Source organism: Doryrhamphus excisus, linkage group LG4 (assembly GCF_037039965.1).
Source record: "Doryrhamphus excisus strain RoL-2023G ecotype Guam linkage group LG4, RoL_Dexc_Guam_v1.1, whole genome shotgun sequence".
NCBI classification, from domain to species: Eukaryota; Metazoa; Chordata; class Actinopteri; order Syngnathiformes; family Syngnathidae; genus Doryrhamphus; species Doryrhamphus excisus.
The window spans coordinates 23,610,501-23,632,451 of NC_136360.1; the positions used below are offsets into that span (position 1 = coordinate 23,610,501).

At 38.3% G+C, this 21,951-nt stretch overlaps 1 protein-coding gene across 2 annotated transcripts; it reads left to right on the forward strand.

Annotated features, from left to right (window-relative positions):
• The first annotated feature begins 1,400 nt into the window (after positions 1–1,400).
• On the forward strand, positions 1,401–21,533 carry LOC131129958 (discoidin domain-containing receptor 2). 2 transcript variants are annotated; one of them, XM_078790413.1, is made up of 18 exons: positions 1,401–1,855; positions 3,295–3,416; positions 9,101–9,203; positions 9,329–9,560; positions 9,697–9,844; positions 9,907–10,009; positions 11,035–11,218; positions 11,297–11,546; positions 11,665–11,730; positions 11,952–12,088; positions 13,351–13,522; positions 13,597–13,823; positions 13,907–14,037; positions 16,196–16,393; positions 16,474–16,708; positions 17,975–18,124; positions 18,191–18,997; positions 19,188–21,533. In XM_078790413.1, the coding sequence occupies exons 2-17, from the start codon at positions 3,335–3,337 to the stop codon at positions 18,338–18,340; spliced, it is 2,568 nt and encodes an 855-aa protein (XP_078646539.1). In that variant the 5' UTR covers positions 1,401–1,855; positions 3,295–3,334; the 3' UTR covers positions 18,341–18,997; positions 19,188–21,533. The 2 variants fall into 2 exon arrangements, with proteins under 2 accessions (XP_078646539.1, XP_078646538.1); XM_078790412.1 differs by lacking the exon at positions 1,401–1,855 and having other exon boundaries at positions 2,332–3,416.
• Positions 21,534–21,951: the final 418 nt, after the last annotated feature.

Here is a 21,951-nt window from a genome sequence, read left to right on the forward strand (position 1 = left end):
GGAATCCTCAGCGCGTATGACGCCATGTGTCATGTGTGTAACGTGTGTATGTACGTGTCATGTATGATCATATTTTTGCACACACGCGAGAAGGAGGAATTTGGGAGCAAAAGGAATGAAAAGGACGCATGAGACATTTATCTGTGGATGCTTCAAGCACTGGTAAGTTTTTTTAATAACTAATAACTGGAGAATATTACTTGATGTGACCCCCCCTTCCAGCCTCTTTCTACAGCTCTGCCGCCACCTAGTGGTGTTTGTTTGTACAGCACTGCGTCCTGGTCATTGATGGACATGATATGCTTGCTCCAATAGAAAGTATAAGACAATACTTTGAATTGTGAGAATGGTAGATCAAATATATTTGACAATATGCTAAATAAAAAAAAAATAGATGAACTGTTTTCAAAAGGTAGTGAAAAAATGGAAAATGAAAGTATTCAAAATGCAAAACAGTAGAAATGCTAAATAAGTTTTAAAAATGTGAAAGTTTGCTAAAGAAATGCTCAATAAAAAATAAATGCTAAATACAAATAGCACAAACGACAAATAAGTAGTAGAAATTAAAAATAAATGCTAAATAAAGTAAAAAAAGTAAAAATGTTAAATACAAATAGCAAAAATGTCAAATAATAAAAATGAAAAAGTAGTGGAAATGCGAAATAAAGTAAAGATGCACATTATCGTTGTATTCAAAGTAAGCAAAAATGCAAAATAAAAATAGCAAAAATTTAAGATTAAGATCATTACTAGAAATTTAAAATAAAGTAAAAATGCCCAATAAGGTAGTAAACTTGCAAAATAAAATACTGAAAATGCCAAAGTAAGTAAAAATGCAAAATAAAAATAGCAAAAATCAAGAATTAGTAGGAATGTAAAATAAAGTAGTAAAATTGCAAAATAAAATAGTGAAAAGGTCAAATAAATTAAGCCAAAATGCAAAATAAAAATAGCAAAAATGTAGAATACGTAGTAGAAATGTAAAATAAAGTACTAAAATTGCAAAATAAAATAGTGAAAATGCCAAATGAAGTAAAAATGCAAAATAAAAATAGCAAAAGTGAAGACTAAAATAAGTAGAAATGTAAAATAAAATGGTGAAAGTCAAAAAAAAATTCTAAATAAAAATAGCAAAAACATCAATAAGATAAGTTTAAAAAAAATAGTAAAAATGCTAAATAAAGTATTAAAAGTGCTACATAAAAACATAGTACAAAAAATGTAAAAGTACTAAAATTGCAAAATAAAATAGTGAAAATGCCAAATGAAGTAAAAATGCAAAATAAAAATAGCAAAATTGAAGACTAAAATAAGTAGAAATGTAAAATAAAATAGTGAAAATGTCAAAAAAATTCTAAATAAAAATAGCAAAAACATCAATAAGATAAGTTTAAAAAATAGTAAAAATGCCAAATAAAGTATTAAAAGTGCTAAATAAAAAGGTAGTACAAAATGTAAGACAAAAAAAGTCCAAATGCAAACTACAGTAAAGGTGCTAAATTAAATTAAACGTAGGATAAATGCTCAATAAAAAAGTGGCGTCCGCGGGACCGGAAGTGGAACCTGGGCAAGAAGCGGTCTGGAATCGGACTGGAAGCGGCGTGACGGACGGAGGCTAAATTGAAAGCTTATGTGGAAGAAAAAAGGAAAAAGCTTTCGTGTGGAATTGTGGGACTTTGTTTGGTTTTCCCCCAACGAGCCACACAAAGAATGCGAGCCCTTTTTCCTTTTTCCTGGGACTTGACGGGATTTCTTTCTTCCAGGAGAACTAAAAGCCACTTTGCTGGAATGTTGGAATGTTGGAATGTTGGAATGTTCTCGTCGCTGACATGAAGCAAAGACAAGAACCTTTCAAGTAAGTCCAACCTTTTCTGTCCTTCGGATTTCGGATTTCGGATTTCGTCCTCAACGCAAACTGGATTCATTTATCCGATCTTTTGTGCGGTACTATTGTACTTCGTATACCGAGTAGAAGCCGAAAAGGTTCGAGTCCGGTCCGAGTTAATGTTCGTAAGTCGTCGCATGAAGAACGCAACCTCATCTCCAACATCTTCAAAAAATCATTTTTTTCTCCATCGATGTCGTCAATACGATCAATATTTGGTGTCAAGTACACATACTTATACCTAGCTTTCGTATTGAACATTTTATACACATACTTCCAAATTCATACTACATTTTTACGTACATTTGGCTTTTTATGCAGTAATAATACATGTACATTGATATTTTTATGCTGTAATAATTATTTTTAATTGGTAGGAAAGCTAATAACGATGTTAGCGATTTGGCAAAGTTTAGCTACTTGTGTCTGCATCATATATCCTGTCATAAATTGTGTTGGCTCGTGTGTGTTTACCAGACAGACAACAGTGATTGACAGTTATTATTGACAGTTATAATTATTAATAAAAATTGACAGCAGCGGTTCGCACACGCTAACCCGAACCTTATCGCTAACATGTCAATGCTATCATTAGCAACGACACAATTAAATGTTGATCTTTTTCACAATGAGCAGCACTTTGCTTTGTGGCGTTCACGGCCGTCGGGTATTTTTTCTATCGCTTTATTTATTTTTTTTTTATCAATACTTCCCAAAAAGGTGGCACAATAACACAAATGTACCAAAACCCAGGAAAATTCTAACTTTGTGTGTCAAATTGCTGGCACTCGCAGCTTTCTTTGGCCCCATGACAGGTTATTTAGCAGAAAATGAAGAATAAAATAAGTAGTAGAAATGTACTAAAATTGCAAAATAAAATAGTGAAAATGTCAAATAAAGTAAGTAAAAGTGCAAACTAAAAATAGCAAAAATAAAGAATAAAATAAGTAGTAGAAAAGTAAAATAAAGTAGTAAAATTGCAAAATAAATGAGCGAAAATGTCAAATGAAGTAAAAATGCTAAATAAAAATAGCAAAAATTAAGAATAAAGTAGTAGAATACTATAAAGTATTAGAAATGTAAACTAAAGTAAAAATGCATGAGAAAGAAGTAAAATTGCAAAATAAAATAGTGAAAATGTCAAATAAGATAAGTAAAAGTGCAAAATAAAAATATCAAAAATGAAGAATAAAATAAGTAGTAGAAATGTAAAATAAAGTAAAAAAAAATGCATGAGAAAGTAGTAACATTGCAAAATAAAATAGTGAAAATGTCAAATAAAATAAGTCAAAAGTGAAAATAAAAATAGCAGCACTTTGAAGACACACAATGAATCATATGTAATGTTCATATTCATATTCATGTCAATATCAATGTCGTGTTCATGATCTATTTGATTTGTTTTGCAGCTGAGCAAGCGACGCGTGTCGGCGTGTTGGCGTGTCGGCCATGAAGCGTTGGCGGGACGTTGGCGTCTCGCTGCTGGTCTTCATGTCCTCGCTGGGATGCGTGACGCCGCAGGTCAACCCAAGTATGTCAACAACCACGCCGATCATTTTTATACTGCAATCAACACTTTGTTAATTACATATATATATATATACATATATGATACTGGGTAGGCATATTAGTCAGTTGATTGATCTATCTATCTATCTATCTATCGATTTATCGTTCGATCTTTTGTTCTATTATTCGATCTATCTGTCGTTCTATTGTTCTATCTATCTATTGTTTTATCGTTCGATCTATTGTTCTATCATTCGATTGTTCTATCTATCGTTCGATCTATTGTTCGTTCGATCTATCGTTCATTCGATCTATCGTTTGATCTATTATTCCATCTACCGTTCTGTCGTTCGATCTGTCGTTCGATCTGTCGTTCGATCGTTCGATCTATTATTCGATCTATCATTCGATCTATCGTTCAATCTATTGTTTGATCTATCTGTCGTTCTATTGTTCAATCTATCATTCGATCTATTGTTCTATCTATCTGTTGTTCTATCGTTCGATCTATCATTTGATTGTTCGATCTATCGTTAGATCGTTAGATCGTTAGATCGTTCGATCGTTCGATCGTTTGATCTATCATACGATTGTTCGATCTGTCGTTGGATCTGTCGTTGGATCTGTCGTTGGATCTGTCGTTGGATCTGTCGTTGGATCTGTCGTTGGATCTATCGTTGGATCTATCGTTCGTTGTATCTGTCGTTGTATCGTTCGATCTATCTGTCGTTCGATCTATGTGTCATTCTATCGTTCGATCTATCGTTCGATCTATCTGTCGTTGTATCGTTCGATCTATCTGTCGTTGTATCGTTCGATCTATCTGTCGTTGTATCGTTCGATCTATCTGTCGTTCGATCTATGTGTCATTCTGTCGTTCGATCTGTCGTTGGATCTATCATTCGATCTATCTGTCATTCGATCGTTCGATCTAGCTGTCGTTGTATCGTTCGTTCGATCTATCGTTCGATCTATCGTTCTATCTATCGTTCTATCTATCGTTCTATCATTCGTTCTATCTATCGTTCTATCTATCTATCAATCAATCAATCTATCGTTCGTTCTATCATTCTATCTATCATTCTATCTCTCTATCTATGTAAAAGTGCTATACAAATAAAATGTATGATTATGAATGCAGCAGGAATAGTTATTGTTTCTGGAAGATCTAGAAAGCTTTGTCCCCCTCACCATATTGAACACTAAGCGGGTGACAATAAAGGGAGTCTATCGATCTATCGTTCTATCGTTGTAAATGTAATGTGACGTAAACGTCATCTATGATGCACTATAACATCTTCACCTGTCACATGACATTTGTCACATGTGCAGGATCACATGCAAATGAGTGATCACTGAATCCACAGCGCCTGTGGATTCAGTGATCCAATTGATCCAATTGATCCAATTGATCCAATTGATCCAATTGATCCAATTGATCCAATTTATCCATTGGAGTGTGTGGCTGATGCATACCAGACAGCAGGACAGCAGGAAAGACCATAAAAATAGCTTCTCTCTGTGTGTGTGTGTGTGTGTGTGTGTTGTGTTTTGCTGTCAGATGGTGAAAGTTGAACAAGTTCATGATTGAAGGAAAAAAAAAGTATTTGTCAGCGATGCGTGCTAGGAATGAGGAATGAGGAATGAGGGGTGGGGATTCTAACCAAGTCATAGTAAATATAAGATAACTCAAATGTTTACTCCTGCATATTAGTCATTAATTAATAACTACGGGACAGTTTATGGGCCCCAGGCTGAAGGTTCTTACTTTAAACCATCACAAAAATGGCTGGTATTTGCATATGAAATACATGCACCCTATTATTATTATTATTATTATTATTATTATTCTTTGTTGTAAAAGTATGACCACCTCCTGGTGAGCGTGCATATGGAATCGTACATTTTGGCACTCAACTTCAATAAGGCAGCTGCACGGTGAGCGTGTGGTTAGCGCGCAGACCTCACAACTAGGACACCCGGGTTCAATTCCAAGCAGTGCAGTCCGTGAGCTTGCATCCATTCCACCCACCAACATCAATCCACGCATGAATGGCTTCATTGTTTTGGCAAAGGTTGCTCACGCCAGCCAACAAGCGTACCTTTCTACTTTCACTACCTTGGCCGCTCGTTTGTGTGCTTGGGGGGGCGGGGGGGCCGGGGGCCCGGGGGGGCGGGGGTGGAGCCGCCTGCCTGCGACCTCTGGGTCACCTCTGCTACGTAAACAAACACCAAAACCAAAACCAACATTTGGACCACAACTCCTTACGTCCTCACAATATTCACTCCCCATCTGCAGTGTAACAAACTATTACTACTACAGTTACTACTACTACTATTACTACTACTACTACAGCTACTACTGCTGCTGCGGCTACAAAAACAAATACCAAAATCAAAATTTCATACATGCTCTCAACATTCACTCTCCATCTTCAATGCAACAATCAAGTACTACTACTACTACTACTACTACTACAGCTACTACAGCTACTACTGCTGCTGCTGCTACAAAAACAAATACCAAAATCAAAATTTCATACATACTCTCCATCTTCAATGCAACCATCTACTACTACTACTACTACTACTACTACTACTACTAATGCTACATAAACAAATAGCAAAACTGCTAGTATGAGGCAGCTAAGACTGTAATGTAATGTAATGGGATTTACCTATTACACCTGTAAAGCCTTTCATACATTTTGTTGTTGAAGTGCGTATGAAGTGTGTGCATTTTGTTGTTATAGTGCGAATAATTTGTTGTTGAAGTGCGTAAATTTTATCATTGAAATGTGTACATTTTGTGGTTGTAGTGCGTATATTTTGTTGTTGACGTGCGTATGAAGTGCGTGCATTTTGTTGTTGAAGTGCGTACATTTTATCATTGAAATGTGTACATTTTGTGGTTGTAGTGCGTATATTTTGTTGTTGAAGTGCGTATGAAGTGCATGCATTTTGTTGTTGAAGTGCATGCATTTTGTTGTTGAAGTGCGTACATTTTGTTGTTGAAGTGTGTACATTTTGTTGTTGAAGTGCGTACATTTTATCATTGAAATGTGTACATTTTGTGGTTGTAGTGCGTATATTTTGTTGTTGAAGTGCGTATGAAGTGCATGCATTTTGTTGTTGAAGTGCGTACATTTTGTTGTTGAAGTGCGTACATTTTATCATTGAAATGTGTACATTTTATCATTGAAAATTTTGTTGTTGACGTGCGTATGAAGTGTGTTCATTTTGTTGTTGAAGTGCATACATTTTGTTGTTGACGTGCGTATGAAGTGAAGTGCATGCATTTTGTTTTTAAAGTGCGTATATTTTGTTGTTGAAATATGTACATTTTATCCTTGGAGTGTGTACATTTTGTAGTTGAAGTGCGTATATTTTGTAGTTGAAGTGCGTGCATTTTGTTGTTCAAGTGTCTACATTGTGTTGTTCAAGTGCGTATATTTTGTTGTTGAAGCGCGTATGAAGTACGTGCATTTTGTTGTTGAAGTGCGTATGAAGTACGTGTATTTTGTTGTTGAAGTGCCTACATTGTGTTGTTGACGTGTAAGCATTGTACGATCAGATGTAGCCGAGCGTCATAAAAGGTGTTTGCTAGCTAGTGCTACATGCAAGGAAGGGAGTTGTATTCACTGAGCAAGTAACTTCCTTCCAGGAGGGTAGTACTAGAATAATATCACCTTCTAGTACTTATTGGAGGTTTCAGCACTAGTCATTTTTTAGTGCTTCTGAGGCACTGACGTGTACTTTGCCGTTGAGTACAGAGTTTGGGTACACACGCTTGAAGTGAAATGTATACTTTTTATGCCCGCCTTAATGAAAAGCACGTTTCCTACCAACAAGTCTGAAGTATTTTGTCCTCAATCTCCATAAGAAGTAAGTATTCCCGGCGTTCATTCATTCTTTCTTTCATTGATGCCGAAGGTTAGCGTGATATTTTCATGTTGTTGACTGGAATGATGTCATTCATTGAGAAAATGACAAGTCCAGTTCCTCGGCTTGATGTGGTCTGCTTGGGAGACAAAGGGATCCGGGGGTGGGGCTGGAAAGATCAAGTCTCGGGACATCTGGAAGGAGTTTTGGTTTTTCCCGCAGGGATTTTGTCCGTGGGGTCACCGGTTAGGACTCCCAAGCTGAAGAGAATACTTGGATGAGATGAGCACGGAGGAAGAGAAGGTGGAGCCGTGGTGGTGCTGGCATCTTCTCAAAGGTTTCTCTCTGAGAGAAGGTTCCGCAAAAGGCGGCGACGACCCAACTGGATGGCGTGTGACACACACACTGACTCTTTCACTGGCAAGGCAGGTTACCTGGCGGTCAGGGTCTGTTGGGTGGGGGGCTGAGAAGCCTGGAAGACGGCATCCGGGACAAAGTTCCAAACATCGGTTCTTTCATGACTGATGTAGGTGAAAGGTCCCTGATTTGTCCCAAATTCATTTGTCATGGCTGTTGGAACAAAACCTTCTCAGCGTTGCCAGATGGGAAATGACTCATTATTGTAGCAGATGATGTAGCATTTCCATTTTCCATTTTTGCTTCTTTTTTATTTCCAAATATTGAATTTTTTTCTGAAATAGTCTTCACATTATGACCTTATTCCCATAATATTAGGACTTTTTTTTTTTAGGACAAAATACATTTCTGGGGATCACAATAGATGAAAATATGATCTGGAAACCTCATATTACAAATATACAACATAAGGTGGACAGAAATATTTCAACATTGAACAAAGCTAAATTTGTTTTCAATCAGAAATCACTCCACACTCTTTATTGCTCTCTGGTTCTACCATATCTTACTTATTGTGTGGAAATATGGGCTAATAACTATAAACAAAAAAAATAAAAAATAAAAAAATCTAAAATAAATGAATAAAATAAAAAATATTCATTCATGAACGAAATGAAAATAAAATTAATTAAAATAAATTAATAAAATAAAAATATTCATTCATTAATTCATTCGTGAATGAATATTTTTTTTATTTTATTAATTTTATTGTACTGAAGTACAATGTGATTTAAAAATTTAATAAAATAAAAAATCTAAATTTATTTAAAAAATTATATTAAGAAAGCAGGAAGTGAACAAGTAGCTGTCAATATACTATTGACGGTTCCTGTCAGTAACTGTAACTGTCGGTATACTATGGTACCCGTTATGTCATTGTATGGTCATATCACCTCATACTTTGGTACGTGACAAAAAATTAAAAAAATAAAATAAAATCAAAAAAATCTAAATTCATCAAAAAAAATATATTATGAAAGCAGGAAGTGAACAAGTAACTGTCAGTATACTATGGTACCCATTATGTCATTGTATGGTCATATCACCTCGTACTTCGGTACGTGACAAAAAAAATTCAAAAATAAATAAAATCAAAAAAATCAAAATTCATCAAAAAAAATTATATTATGAAAGCAGGAAGTGAACAAATGTAACAGTTAGTGATTGTAAAAGTATCAGATGGAGGGGTAGGATTTAATAAGCTTTGCTTCTTCCTTCCTTCCATTTTTTTCCCCCATAAGCAAGCCTTTTTTTGGGTGTTAAGTTGCTGTGTGATGAATTTAATGTTGTTTGTTTGCCGCAATATGTCTGTTTATGACATGGACCTGTGACACACCGAATTTACGCTACTTTTACTGATGCCACAACTTCTGTCTTTCTCTCACTTTGTTGATGGTTCGATGCCAGGTGTGTGTCGCTATCCTCTGGGAATGTCTGGCGGGCAAATTGAGGACGAGGACATCTCTGCCTCCAGCCAGTGGTCCGAATCCACCGCCGCTCGATACGGCAGGTAAGCGTGCCATAAAAGTAACAATATTCCATGCCGAGAGGGGAGGCATGGAAATCATTTTCCAGGATGAAAACCGATGTCAGAAAAAGACGCTAACGCGTTGGAAATTCTTGATGACTTCCCAGGTTAGACTTTGAGGAGGGCGACGGCGCGTGGTGTCCGGAGATAACGGTGGAGCCGGACCACCTGAAGGAGTTCCTGCAGATTGACCTGCGTTGGCTCCATTTCATCACCCTGGTGGGCACCCAGGGCCGCCACGCGGGGGGCATGGGCAACGAGTTTGCGCAGATGTACAAGATCAAGTACAGCCGCGATGGCAGCCGCTGGATCTCCTGGAGGAACCGGCAGGGCAAGCAGGTGGGCGAGTCCACCAGCGAGACGCTAACGAAGATGCTACTTGGTTTTGAAGCGCCGAGTGTTTACTGTACTTCCTGTGTGGGATGTTGCCAGATTGACTGGGTTTTGACGCGGTGTTTTGGTGTGTGATTGACAGGTGATCGAAGGGAACCGGAACGCCTATGACATCGTGCTGAAGGACCTGGAGCCGCCCATCATTGCCCGCTTTGTCCGCTTCATGCCCGTGACGGACCACTCCATGAACGTGTGCATGAGAGTGGAGCTGTACGGCTGCCAGTGGCTGGGTAGGAGGCAAAGCGCGTCACCGCGGCAACAGCATCCGCTGAGCATCTTCTTTGATTGACAGACGGCCTGGTGTCCTACAACGCTCCAGCCGGCCAGCGCATGAACTTACCTGAGCAGACAGTCTACCTCAATGACTCCGTGTACGACGGCGCCGTCGTCTACAGGTACGTGTCATGTGCCGCCATCTTGTTGCTGCCCGATCGCCATGGCGACGGTAAACACACAGTCGGTTCCGGGTGGCTTCTTTACAGGAAAGCTGAGTCACCGCAGTATGAATAAGATGGTTATTATTTGGCAGTGAGAGACGGTCATGTCCTTGGATAAACTGCTTTGTTCTTTGCTGCCACCTGCTGGTCATTATTTGTACAGCAGGGATGAATAACATTGAATGGCATTGAATGGAATTGAACATCCTACAGTGTAACCCAGGGGGTTCAAATTCAATTTACTTGGGGGGCACTGGAGCTAGGGTCTGGGCGAGACTGGGCCGCATCAGGTTTTCCAAAAAAAAAAAAAAAAAAAAAACGCATTTATTAAAAACAGAAAAATGAATAAACTTTGCTTTGGTTCGATTTTCCACAATAAAAGCTCTGATAAAACATTCCACTGTTCTCAAATATCTTACTTTTTATTTTTCTTCACAAAATAAGATGAAAAATAAATAAACAAATCAAGAATAAAGAAAATCAATCAATCAGTAATAAATATAATAATAATAATAATAATAAAAACTTAAGAAAGCACATATAGTTGGTGGGTAAACAAATGATTTTTTTCAGATTAAAATGAACAAAGCATTATTAGAGCCCTGTAGACATGACAAAACACGACTATAGTCACATTTATACTCTTTTTATTTACAACATATTGCGCAACTGCAGGGTCTTGAGACACATGCTAACTCGCTAAACTAGAGAGCTAGCCACCTAAACGGTAGCCTTCAAGTTATTTCCTTTCAACTTAAATAGCCAAAAACTTACCACTTCCGCACGGATAGGGAGGATAACTATTAACAGTTATTTAACCATGAACATGAATCAAATGTAATATTTTTTTCTGGGTACATGATACCATACAGCATCCATATCAACATGAAACTTTCATATCAAGGCAGGGGCCTCAAACTAGTGTCCTGCGGGCCACATTTGGCCCCCGGTGTAACCCCTTTTTTGCCTGTTTTGTGTCCCAGCATGACGGAGGGTTTGGGTCAGCTGACGGACGGAGTGTGCGGGCCGGACGACTTCACGGAGGGCGACGCTTACCAGGCGTGGCCGGGATACGACTACGTGGGCTGGAGCAACCAGAGCTTCCCCGACGGATACGTGGAGATCATGTTCGAGTTCGATCGCGTACGAAACTTCACCACGATGATGGTGAGGCGGCGCCACGCCGGACGTCGGAGGCCGTCGGGCGTCAGGTGGTGACGTGGACTTTTGTTGTGCGACTCGCAGGTTCACTGCAGCAACATGTTGACGCTCAACGTCAAAGCCTTCCGGCGGGTCGTCTGTTACTTCCGCTCCGAGGCGGACTGGGAGGCCACGCCTCTTTACTTCAGCGCTGCCGTGGACGACGACGCAGACGCCGACGCCAGCGCACGCTTCGTTACGGTCCAGCTCGCCAATCACATGGCCAGCGCCATCAAGTGCCATTTCTACTTTGAGGATGTCTGGCTCTTGTTCAGCGAGATCACCTTCCAATCAGGTCTACAGACTTTTAAGTACTTGAAAAGTCCAGACTTGGACTGGTGGATGGGGGTTCTGTTTTTTGGTTTTTCATTTCATGATGGAAGTGGATTGGAAAGTGGTTTTGTTTTTTTCAGACACGGCCATGTACAACACAACGCTGGCTCCTCCCAAGTCAGGCCTTCCACCCGTCCTTCCGCCAGGTAGTGTTTTTGTCCAATGCTACGTTGACTAGCTTGCCTTCAGCGACACGCTTTTAGCATCTGTCTAGCTCATTTGCATATGGAATTGATCGCTAATAGAGAATGAATGGTATCGCTCGCATGCTTCTAGGGTTATCATCACACATTGAGCTCCGCTGTCGTATCAGTTTCAAGTCAAAACAAGCAAAAGAAAACAATAACACTTGTCTCCGCCCCCCCAGAGGACGACCCCACCCACAAAGTGGATGACAGCACCACCCGTATTCTGATTGGTTGCCTGGTGGCTATCATCTTCATCCTGGTGGCCATCATTCTCCTCATCTTGTGGAGGCAGGTGTGGAGGAAGATGCTGGAGAAGGTGAGGGAGCTGCTTGTTGCCGGGCAGAATTCACCCCGTGTATATGCAATATAATGTGTGCAATTCTGAATATACAAAGTAGGTTTATTTATTTCAGCTGCGGCCATTATGCTGTACACTTCCATAAGTACGAATGTACTACTTACATAGTATATAGTACTTCCATAAGTATGACTATAGAGTGATGGCTAATTAGGTGACTTTGGCTTTTTTATTGTTATTATGTCTACAATGTTGACTAATAAGAGTGTAAATATGACTATAGGGGTGTTGTTTCATGTCTAGAGGGCTCTAATGATGTTAAAGTGTATTTTGACTATGGTAAACAGGTTTTTAGGTCTTATTTTCTGTTATTATTTCTACTATATTGGGTAATAGGAGTGTAAGCGTGACTATAGGGGTGTTATGTCATCTATACAGGGCTCTAATAATTTTTTTAAAAGTGTATTTCGATGGTGGTAAATAGGTTTTCTATGGCAAATATGTCTAATTTTCTGTTATGTCTACAATGTTGAGTAACAGGAATGTAAATATGACTATAGGGGTGTTGTTTCATGTCTAGAGGGCTCTAATGATGCTAAAGTGTATTTCGACTGTGGTAAACAGGTTTTTAGGTCTTATTTTCTCTTATTATGTCTACTATATTGGGTAATAGGAGTGTAAGCGTGACTATAGGGGTGTTATGTCATCTATACAGGGCTCTAATAATGTTCTAAAAAGTGTATTTCGATGGTGGTAAACAGGTTTTCTATGTCATATATGTCTACTTTGCTCTTATTATGTCTAAAATGTTGAGTAATAGGAGTGTAAATTGACTATAGGGGTGTTATGTCATCTATACAGGGCTCTAATAATTTTTAAAGTGTATTTTGATGGTGGTAAACAGGTTTTCTATGTCATATATGTCTAATTTTCTCTTATTATGTCTACAATGTTGAGTAATAGAAGTGTAAATATGACTATAGGGGTGTTGTTTCATGTCTAGAGGGCTCTAATGATGTGTGTAATTCTGAATATACAAAGTAGGTTTATTTATTTCAGTTACGGCCATTATGCTGTACACTTCCATAAGTACGAATATACTACTTGCATAGTATATAGTACTTCCATAAGTATGACTATAGAGTGATGGCTAATTAGGTGACTTTGGCAGACCACACCACAGGAATTTAATTGGAGCAATAATTATGAATTAATATGTTGAAAAGAGAGCTGGATGCTACCCCAGGAAGTCCAGTCATTGTGTTTCATTGTTAATACAGAGCGAGACGTTTGCCTACAGCCACAACCAACCCAGTAGTAGCAGCAACAGCAGCAGCAGCAGCAGCGAACAAGAGTCCACCTACGAGCACATCTTCCCCCTGCAGGCCCCTCACTACCAGGAACCCTCCACCGTCATCTCCAAGCTGCCCCACGCAGCACCACAACCATCTGGTACACACACAGGTGTACACACACACACACAGGTGTACACACACAGGTGTGGAATGACAGCATCCATCACTCAGCCTCCAGCAGCACGACGGCGTCCACCGCCGCCACCGCCGCCCAAGACGGAGCTCCTCACTACGCCGAGGCAAACGTGGTCAACCTGCAAGGCGTGACGGGCGGCAACACCTACGCCATCCCCGCCTTGACCATGGACCTCCTCTCAGGGAAGGACGTGGCCGTGGAGGAGTTCCCACGGAAACTGCTGACCTTCAAGGAGAAGCTGGGAGAGGGACAGTTTGGAGAGGTTGCATATCTTCTTCACCACACTTTCCATCAAGGAGCACCAGGAACATGAAGACTAACTTCTTCTTCTTCTTCTTGGTTCAGGTGCACCTTTGTGAGGCGGAGGGCATGCAGGAGTTTCTGAGTCAAGATGTTTTAGTGGAGGAGGAGGAGAAGAAGGAGTGTGTATTAGTGGCGGTGAAGATGTTGCGCTGCGATGCCAACAAAAATGCCAGGTATGGTATGGTACGGTTCCTCAAAGTGGACGTTTGCTGCTGGATCGGTTACGGCTCTCATACCAGCTGTGTGGTCACAGCAAAACGGCTACTATATTGGGTAATAGGGGTGTAAGCGTGACTATAGGGGTGTTATTTCATGTCTAGAGGGCTCTAATGATGTTAAAGTGTATTTCGACTGTGGTAAACAGGTTTTTAGGTCTTAATTTCTCTTATTATGTCTACTATATTGGGTAATAGGATTGTAAGTGTGACTATAGGGGTGTTATGTCATCTATATAGGGCTCTAATATTTTTTTAAAAAGTGTATTTTGATGTTGGTAAACAGTTTTTCTATGTCAAATATGTCTAATTTTCTGTTATGTCTACAATGTTGAGTAATAGGAGTGTAAATATGACTATAGGGGTGTTGTTTCATGTCTAGAGGGCTCTAATGATGTTAAAGTGTATTTCGACTGTGGTAAACAGGTTTTTAGGTCTTATTTTCTCTTATGTCTACTATATTGGGTAATAGGAGTGTAAGTGTGACTATAGGGGTGTTACTTCATCTATACAGGGCTCTAATAATGTTGTAAAAAGTGTATTTCAATTGTGGTAAACAGGTTTTCTATGTCATATATGTCAAATTTTCTGTTATTATGTCTACAATGTTGAGTAATAGGAGTGTAAGTGTGACTATAGGGGTGTTATTTCATGTCTAGAGGGCTCTAATGATGATCAAACCTGTATTTAGAAGGTGGTAAACAGGTTTTTAGGCCTTATTTTTCTCTTATGTCTACTATATTGGGTGATAGGCGTGTAAGCGTGACTATAGGGGTGCTATTTCATATATAGAGGGCTCTAATAATGTTAAAACTTGTATTTAGAAGGTGGTAAACAGGTTTTTAGGTCTTAATTTCTCTTATTATGTCTACTATATTGGGTAATAGGAGTGTAAGTGTGACTATAGGGGTGTTATTTCATCTATACAGGGCTCTAATAATGTTCTAAAAAGTATATTTTGATGGTGGTAATCGGGTTTTCTATGTCATATATGTCAAATTTTCTGTTATTATGTCTACTATATTGGGTAATAGGAGTGTAGCTATGACTATAGGGGTGTTGTTTCATGTCTAGAGGGCTCTAATGATGTTCAAACCTGTATTTAGAAGGTGGTAAACAAGTTTTTAGGCCTTATTTTTCTCTTATTATGTCTACTATATTGGGTGATAGGAGGGTAAGCGTGACTATAGGGGTGCTATTTCATATATAGAGGGCTCTAATAATGTTAAAACTTGTATTTAGAAGGTGGTAAACAGGTTTTTAGGTCTTAATTTCTCTTATTATGTCTACTATATTGGGTAATAGGAGTGTAAGTGTGACTATAGGGGTGTTATTTCATCTATACAGGGCTCTAATAATGTTCTAAAAAGTATATTTTGATGGTGGTAATCGGGTTTTCTATGTCATATATGTCAAATTTTCTGTTATTATGTCTACTATATTGGGTAATAGGAGTGTAGCTATGACTATAGGGGTGTTGTTTCATGTCTAGAGGGCTCTAATGATGTTCAAACCTGTATTTAGAAGGTGGTAAACAAGTTTTTAGGCCTTATTTTTCTCTTATTATGTCTACTATATTGGGTGATAGGAGGGTAAGCGTGACTATAGGGGTGCTATTTCATATATAGAGGGCTCTAATAATGTTAAAACTTGTATTTAGAAGGTGGTAAACAGGTTTTTAGGTCTTATTTTCTCTTATTATGTCTATTATATTGGGTAATAGGAGTGTAAGTGTGACTATAGGGGTGTTATTTCATGTCTAGAGGGCTCTAGTAATGTTGAAAGGTGTATTTAGAAGGTGGTAAACAGGTTTTTTGGTCTTATTTTTTTTATTATGTCTACTATATTGGGTAATAGGAGTGTAAGTGTGACTATAGGGGTGTTATTTCATGTCTAGAGGGCTCTAATAATGTTGAAAGGTGTATTTAGAAGGTGGTAAACAGGTTTTTTGGTCTTATTTTTTTTTATTATGTCTACTATATTGGGTAATAGGAGTGTAAGTGTGACTATAGGGGTGTTATTTCATGTCTAGAGGGCTCTAATGATGTTGAAAGGTGTATTTAGAAGTTGGTAAACAGGTGTTCCATGCTCTAACGTTCCTTTCCTGTCCTTATAGGAATGACTTCCTGAAAGAGGTAAAGATCATGTCTCGTCTGAAGGACCCCAACATCATTCGCCTTCTGGCCGTGTGCATCTACAGCGAGCCTCTGTGCATGATCACAGAGTACATGGAGAACGGCGATCTCAACCAGTTCCTGTCCCGCCACGAGCCAGAGGGACAGATGGCGCTGCTCAGCGAGGCGGCCACCGTCAGGTGAGTCCTTGCAGTCCTTGCAGTCCAACCTCCTTCTACTCCTCCTCACGCCTCCTCCTCCTCCTCGTCCTCCTCCGCAGCTTCAGCAAGCTGTGCCACATGGCGGCTCAGATAGCATCAGGCATGAAGTACCTCTCCTCCCTGAACTTTGTCCACCGAGACCTGGCCACACGCAACTGCCTGGTGGGCAATGACTTCACCATCAAGATCGCCGACTTTGGCATGAGCAGGAACCTCTACAGCGGCGACTACTACCGAATCCGAGGCAGAGCTGTGCTGCCCATTCGATGGATGTCCTGGGAGAGCATCTTGCTGGTGAGGAGCCGCTATTCCTATTGGGTAATAGGAGTTTAAGAGTAACTATAGGGGTGTTATTTCATCTATATAGGGCTCTAATAATGTTCTAAAAAGTGTATTTCGATGGTGGTAATCAGGTTTTCTATGTCATATATGTCTAATTTTCTGTTATTATGTCTACAATGTTGAGTAATAAGAGTGTAAATATGACTATAGGGGTGTTATTTCATGTCTAGAGGGCTCTAACGATGTTAAAGTGTGTTTCGACTGTGGTAAACAGGTTTTTAGGTCTTGTTTTCTCTTATTATGTCTACTATATTGGGTAATAGGATTGTAAGCGTGACTATAGGGGTGTTATTTCATCCATAGAGGGCTCTAATAATGTTCTAAAAAGTCTATTTCGATGGTAGTAAACAGGTTTTCTATGTCATATATGTCTAATTTTCTCTTATGTCCACAATGTTGAGTAATAGGAGTGTAAGGGTGACTATAGGGGTGTTATTTCATTTATAGAGGGCTCTAATAATGTTCTTAAAAGTGTATTTTGATGGTAGTAATCAGGTTTTCTATGTCATATATGTCTAATTTTATGTCATTATGTCTACAATGTTGAGTAATAAGAGTGTAAATATGACTATAGGGGTGTTGTTTCATGTCTAGAGGGCTCTAATGATGTTAAAGTGTATTTCGACTGTGGCAAACAGGTTTTTAGGTCTTATTTTCTCTTATTATGTCTACTATATTGGGTAATAGGAGTGTAAGTGTGACTGTAGGGGTGTTATTTCATCTATAGAAGGCTCTAATAATGTTCTAAAAAGTGTATTTCGATGGTGGTAAACATGTTTTCTATGTCATATATGTCTAATTTTCTGTTATTATGTCTACAATGTTGAGTAATAGGAGTGTAAATATGACTATAGGGGTGTTATTTCATCTATAGAAGGCTCTAATAATGTTCTAAAAAGTGTATTTCGATGGTGGTAAACATGTTTTCTATGTCATATATGTCTAATTTTCTGTTATTATGTCTACAATGTTGAGTAATAGGAGTGTAAATATGACTATAGGGGTGTTGTTTCATGTCTAGAGGGCTCTAATGATGTCAAAGTGTATAAGAGTACAGTATGTGAGAATATACTGCATTTTTGTTGGTGTGAGCAGCATCCACACACGGTTTGACCCTTTGAGCTTCACTCCTGACAGATGTCAGCTTTACAGATGCCGGGTTGGGGAGGGTAGGCCAGTCCGGGTGTAAGAATAAAAAACGTGCTTTCCTGACACCAGGGCAAGTTCACCACAGCCAGTGACGTGTGGGCCTTCGCCGTGACGCTGTGGGAGATCCTGACCTTCTGCAAGGAGCAGCCCTACGCTCAGCTCACCGACGAGCAAGTCATAGAAAACACGGGCGAGTTTTTCCGGGATCAGAAAAGACAGGTGAGCGCCGAAACCGTCAGCCAGCACAAAGCGGACTACTTCAATCCTGTTCTCGTTATCCCGCAGATCTACCTGCCGCAGCCTGGCCCGTGCCCGGACTCGCTCTACAAGGTCATGCTGGGCTGCTGGAGGAGGAACGCCAAGGAGAGGCCGTCCTTCCAGGAAATACACCTGACCCTTCTGGATTTACAACCCGAGGCCGCCGTGACCGCTTAGACGCAAGCAGGAATGCTTTGCATGTGCCGATGGCGGGGGCGTTTCTCCGGCGAGTCACCTTCTGCACTTTTCATCCGGTTCTTGTTCCTCACCAAGAACTTTATTGTGGGACCAATGGGACGGAATGTCGGGAAGAAGAAGAAGAAGAAGTACTTTCCACCATATTTACATCTTCATAACCGTTCTCTTCTAATCATAATCAGGATGTTGGAGGCAGCGCTTCTCCGATTGTCTTCTGGCCGCGTTGTGGGAACGGCGAGTGTTGCCATGGAAACCAAGGGTGGTGTCAGGTGCTGAAGAGCGTTGTGCATGTAGAAAAGAGCTTCAACCAGGAAGAAACACTTTTTTTTACACTTGTATTTATATCAACAAGTTATTTCATTCGCTTTTTTTATTCTTTTACTCGTTGATGATAAAGAGTTGATTTTTTGGTAAACATGCCATGCCCTAAAAACTGTATTTTTATATTAGATTTGCACATGCTAATGGTAATGCTAATGGTAATGGTTTAATTTCATTTAAGCATGCATCAAATTACAATTGAGTGCATCCCATAATCACATAAATAATCAGATAAATCCTACCCCTCCATCTGGTACTTTTACAATTAGTAACTGTTACATTTGTTCACTTCCTGCTTTCATAATATAGTTTAAGGTTTTAAACTATATATTTTTATTTTTATTTTTTTTTACATTTTTTTTTTTGTCAAATCAGTTCCCAGTTCCACATGTCCAAAAGGAGTAGGAAGAAGCAAAGCTTATTAAATCCTACCCCTCCATCTGGTACTTTTACAATCAGTAACTGTTACATTTGTTCACTTCCTGCTTTCCTAATATAGTTTAAGGTTTTTTATTTTTGTCAAATCAGTTCCCAGTTCCACATGTCCAAAAGGAGTAGGAAGAAGCAAAGCTTATTAAATCCTACCCCTCCATCTGGTACTTTTACAATCAGTAACTGTTACATTTGTTCACTTCCTGCTTTCCTAATATAGTTTAAGGTTTTTTATTTTTGTCAAATCAGTTCCCAGTTCCACATGTCCAAAAGGAGTAGGAAGAAGCAAAGCTTATTAAATCCTACCCCTCCATCTGGTACTTTTAAATCAGCAACTGTTTCATTTGTTCACTTCCTGCTTTCATAATATAGTTTAAGGTTTTAAACTATATATTTTTTACTTTTTTTTTTTTTTACATTTTTTTTTTTGGGTCAAATCAGTTCCCAGTTCCACATGTCCAAAAGGAGTAGGAAGAAGCAAAGCTTATTAAATCCTACCCCTCCATATGGTACTTTTACAATCAGTAACTGTTACATTTGTTCACTTCCTGCTTTCATAATATAGTTTAAGTTTTTTGTATTTTTTTAATGTTTTTTTTACTTTTTTTAAATGTTTTTTTATTTTTTTTTATGTTTTTTTATTTTTTATTATATATATATTTGTTTATTTTATTTTATTTTTGTCACGTACCAAAGTACGAGGTGATACGACATGTAAATGTCCAAAGTGCAGCCCGTGGGGCATTTTTTAATTGACCCACGGCACATTCTAAGGCTTTGTTGACATGTAGCAGGGTATTTGTAAATACATTTTTTTTTAAACGTGACATTGGGAAATTGTCGCACTATTTCAATGTTCTCTCAGTGCATCTTTTCTGTCCTTGTTAGACCCAGTTTGTGCTATTGCGAAGGATTTTTTTGTCTTTCATGATTACAGTCACCCCTGGTTTAATTAATTGGTTACAGACCGGCCAGCGATAAATTAATTTCCACGATATAGGATTCCAAGTCAATACGTGAAATATTTTTGTATTGGAGCACGGAAAATCTGTTTATGACTTTGTAAATACGAGGGATTTATGTTGCCCATTTTGATACCAATCATCCATGAGTGAAATTGACAGATTCCGACACCGATCATATGGAATAATTCAGTTGTGCAGCGTTTTTCTGTCCTTGTTAGACCCAGTTTGTGTTATTGCGAAGTATTTTTTATACCCTACGTTTTTTACCCTACTTGCCAGACATATCTGCATGTTTTGCGGCAGAAAGGGGAAAGGATTGAGTGTGTAGTGGGGGGGGGGGGGGGTAGTAACAGAAAGTGGAAAAACAACACATGCTTTCACTTTCTACGTTTCCAAAAAAGTCTCCAAGCAGGCTTTTTGAGCAAAAAACGTGGCCAAGAAGCTTTGGGAAGTTGCCAGATGTAGCAACAAAGCGGCCAAGTTTGTAACATTTCGCTAGCTAAAGTGCAAAGACGTTCAATGACGGCCTCGGGTTTCCTGCAGAGGGAGCAAGTCTTGCTTTTCGCTTTGGGGACGGGACGGGACCGCATGGACACCTGATAGGTGCGCTCATTAAAAATGAAAAGCTTTGCTGTCTGCTATTCCGCTTCCCGTGCGTCCTCCTTCCGTCCGTCATGATCACATACACATGCATCCTCATTCCATCTTGGCAAGGACAATGCTATACAACACGGGTGTCCAAAGGGCGGCCCCAAGCTTGGTTTTTATTGGCTCGAGGCACAATGTTGACTTCTTACATATCTGGAAGAATATCTGCCATTTAGCAGCAACACAAGCAATGTTGTTATTAAAAACATTAAGAATAGAATAGCTCATAACCAGAAAAAAACACACAAAAACAAAGCTGAAATAGTTATCAAATGTAAAAAAAATATACATCCACACAGCAGGAATAGCCAAAAATAGCGGCCATTTTAAGAGAATAAAGTCTAAATATTGCAAGTTGCAATTTGACAGGAATTAATAAATGAAAAATAATGCAATTTTAGTATATTAGACAGTTGAAATATTCAAGAAAAAATATAAATAATACAAATTTTGACTTCATACCATATTAATATTGATATCAATGTTAATGTTATATTAACATTAATATTATTATATAATGGGATAATATTAATATTTATAATGTTAACATTCATGTTAACATATTAATATTAACATATTAATAAATTCATATTAATATTGTGGGAATAAAGTCAAAATGTTATAGGCATAAAGTCAGAATTACAAGAAAATGTACTAAAAAGTGAAATTGAAAATTAAAAAAGAAATGAATACCTTTGAAAATTTGGTGGAAAAAGTCATAAGATTGTGAGAATAAAATCCGAATATTATGGGAATAAAGTCATAGTATTATGGGAATAGAGTCACAATATGGGAATAAACTCCAAATATAATGAGAATAAAGAAAGAACATTATGTGAATAAAGTCAAAATTATGAGAATAAGGTCATGATTACAAGAAAAAAATTTACTAGAAGAAAGTGAGTTGGAAAAATAAAAAAAATAATGGGAAAAGGACATAGTCATAAAATGATGAAAATAAAGTCCAAATATTATGGCAATAAAATCATAATTACAAAAAGAAAACTGACAAAGAAATTTTTCAAAAATGGGAAACAAAACATTGAAAATTAGGTGGGAAAATCATACAATTGTGAGAATAAAATTAAAATATAATGGGGAATAAATTCATAATTACAAAAAGCAAATGTAGTAGAAGTAAGTGAGTTGGAAAATAAAAAAAAATTAATAGGAAAAGGAAAAAAATAAAGTCCAAATATTATGGCAATAAAATCATAATAATAA

What these genes read in the sequence shown, in the direction of transcription:
- LOC131129958 (XM_078790413.1), top strand. Translation starts at nt 3,335, where the DNA reads ATGAAGCGTTGGCGGGACGTTGGCGTCTCGCTGCTGGTCTTCATGTCC. An exon ending in TCCACCCGTCCTTCCGCCAG is followed by an intron (nt 11,731 to 11,951) that starts GTAGTGTTTTTG and finishes CCGCCCCCCCAG; the next exon opens with AGGACGACCCCACCCACAAA. An exon ending in AGCGAGGCGGCCACCGTCAG is followed by an intron (nt 16,394 to 16,473) that starts GTGAGTCCTTGC and finishes CCTCCTCCGCAG; the next exon opens with CTTCAGCAAGCTGTGCCACA.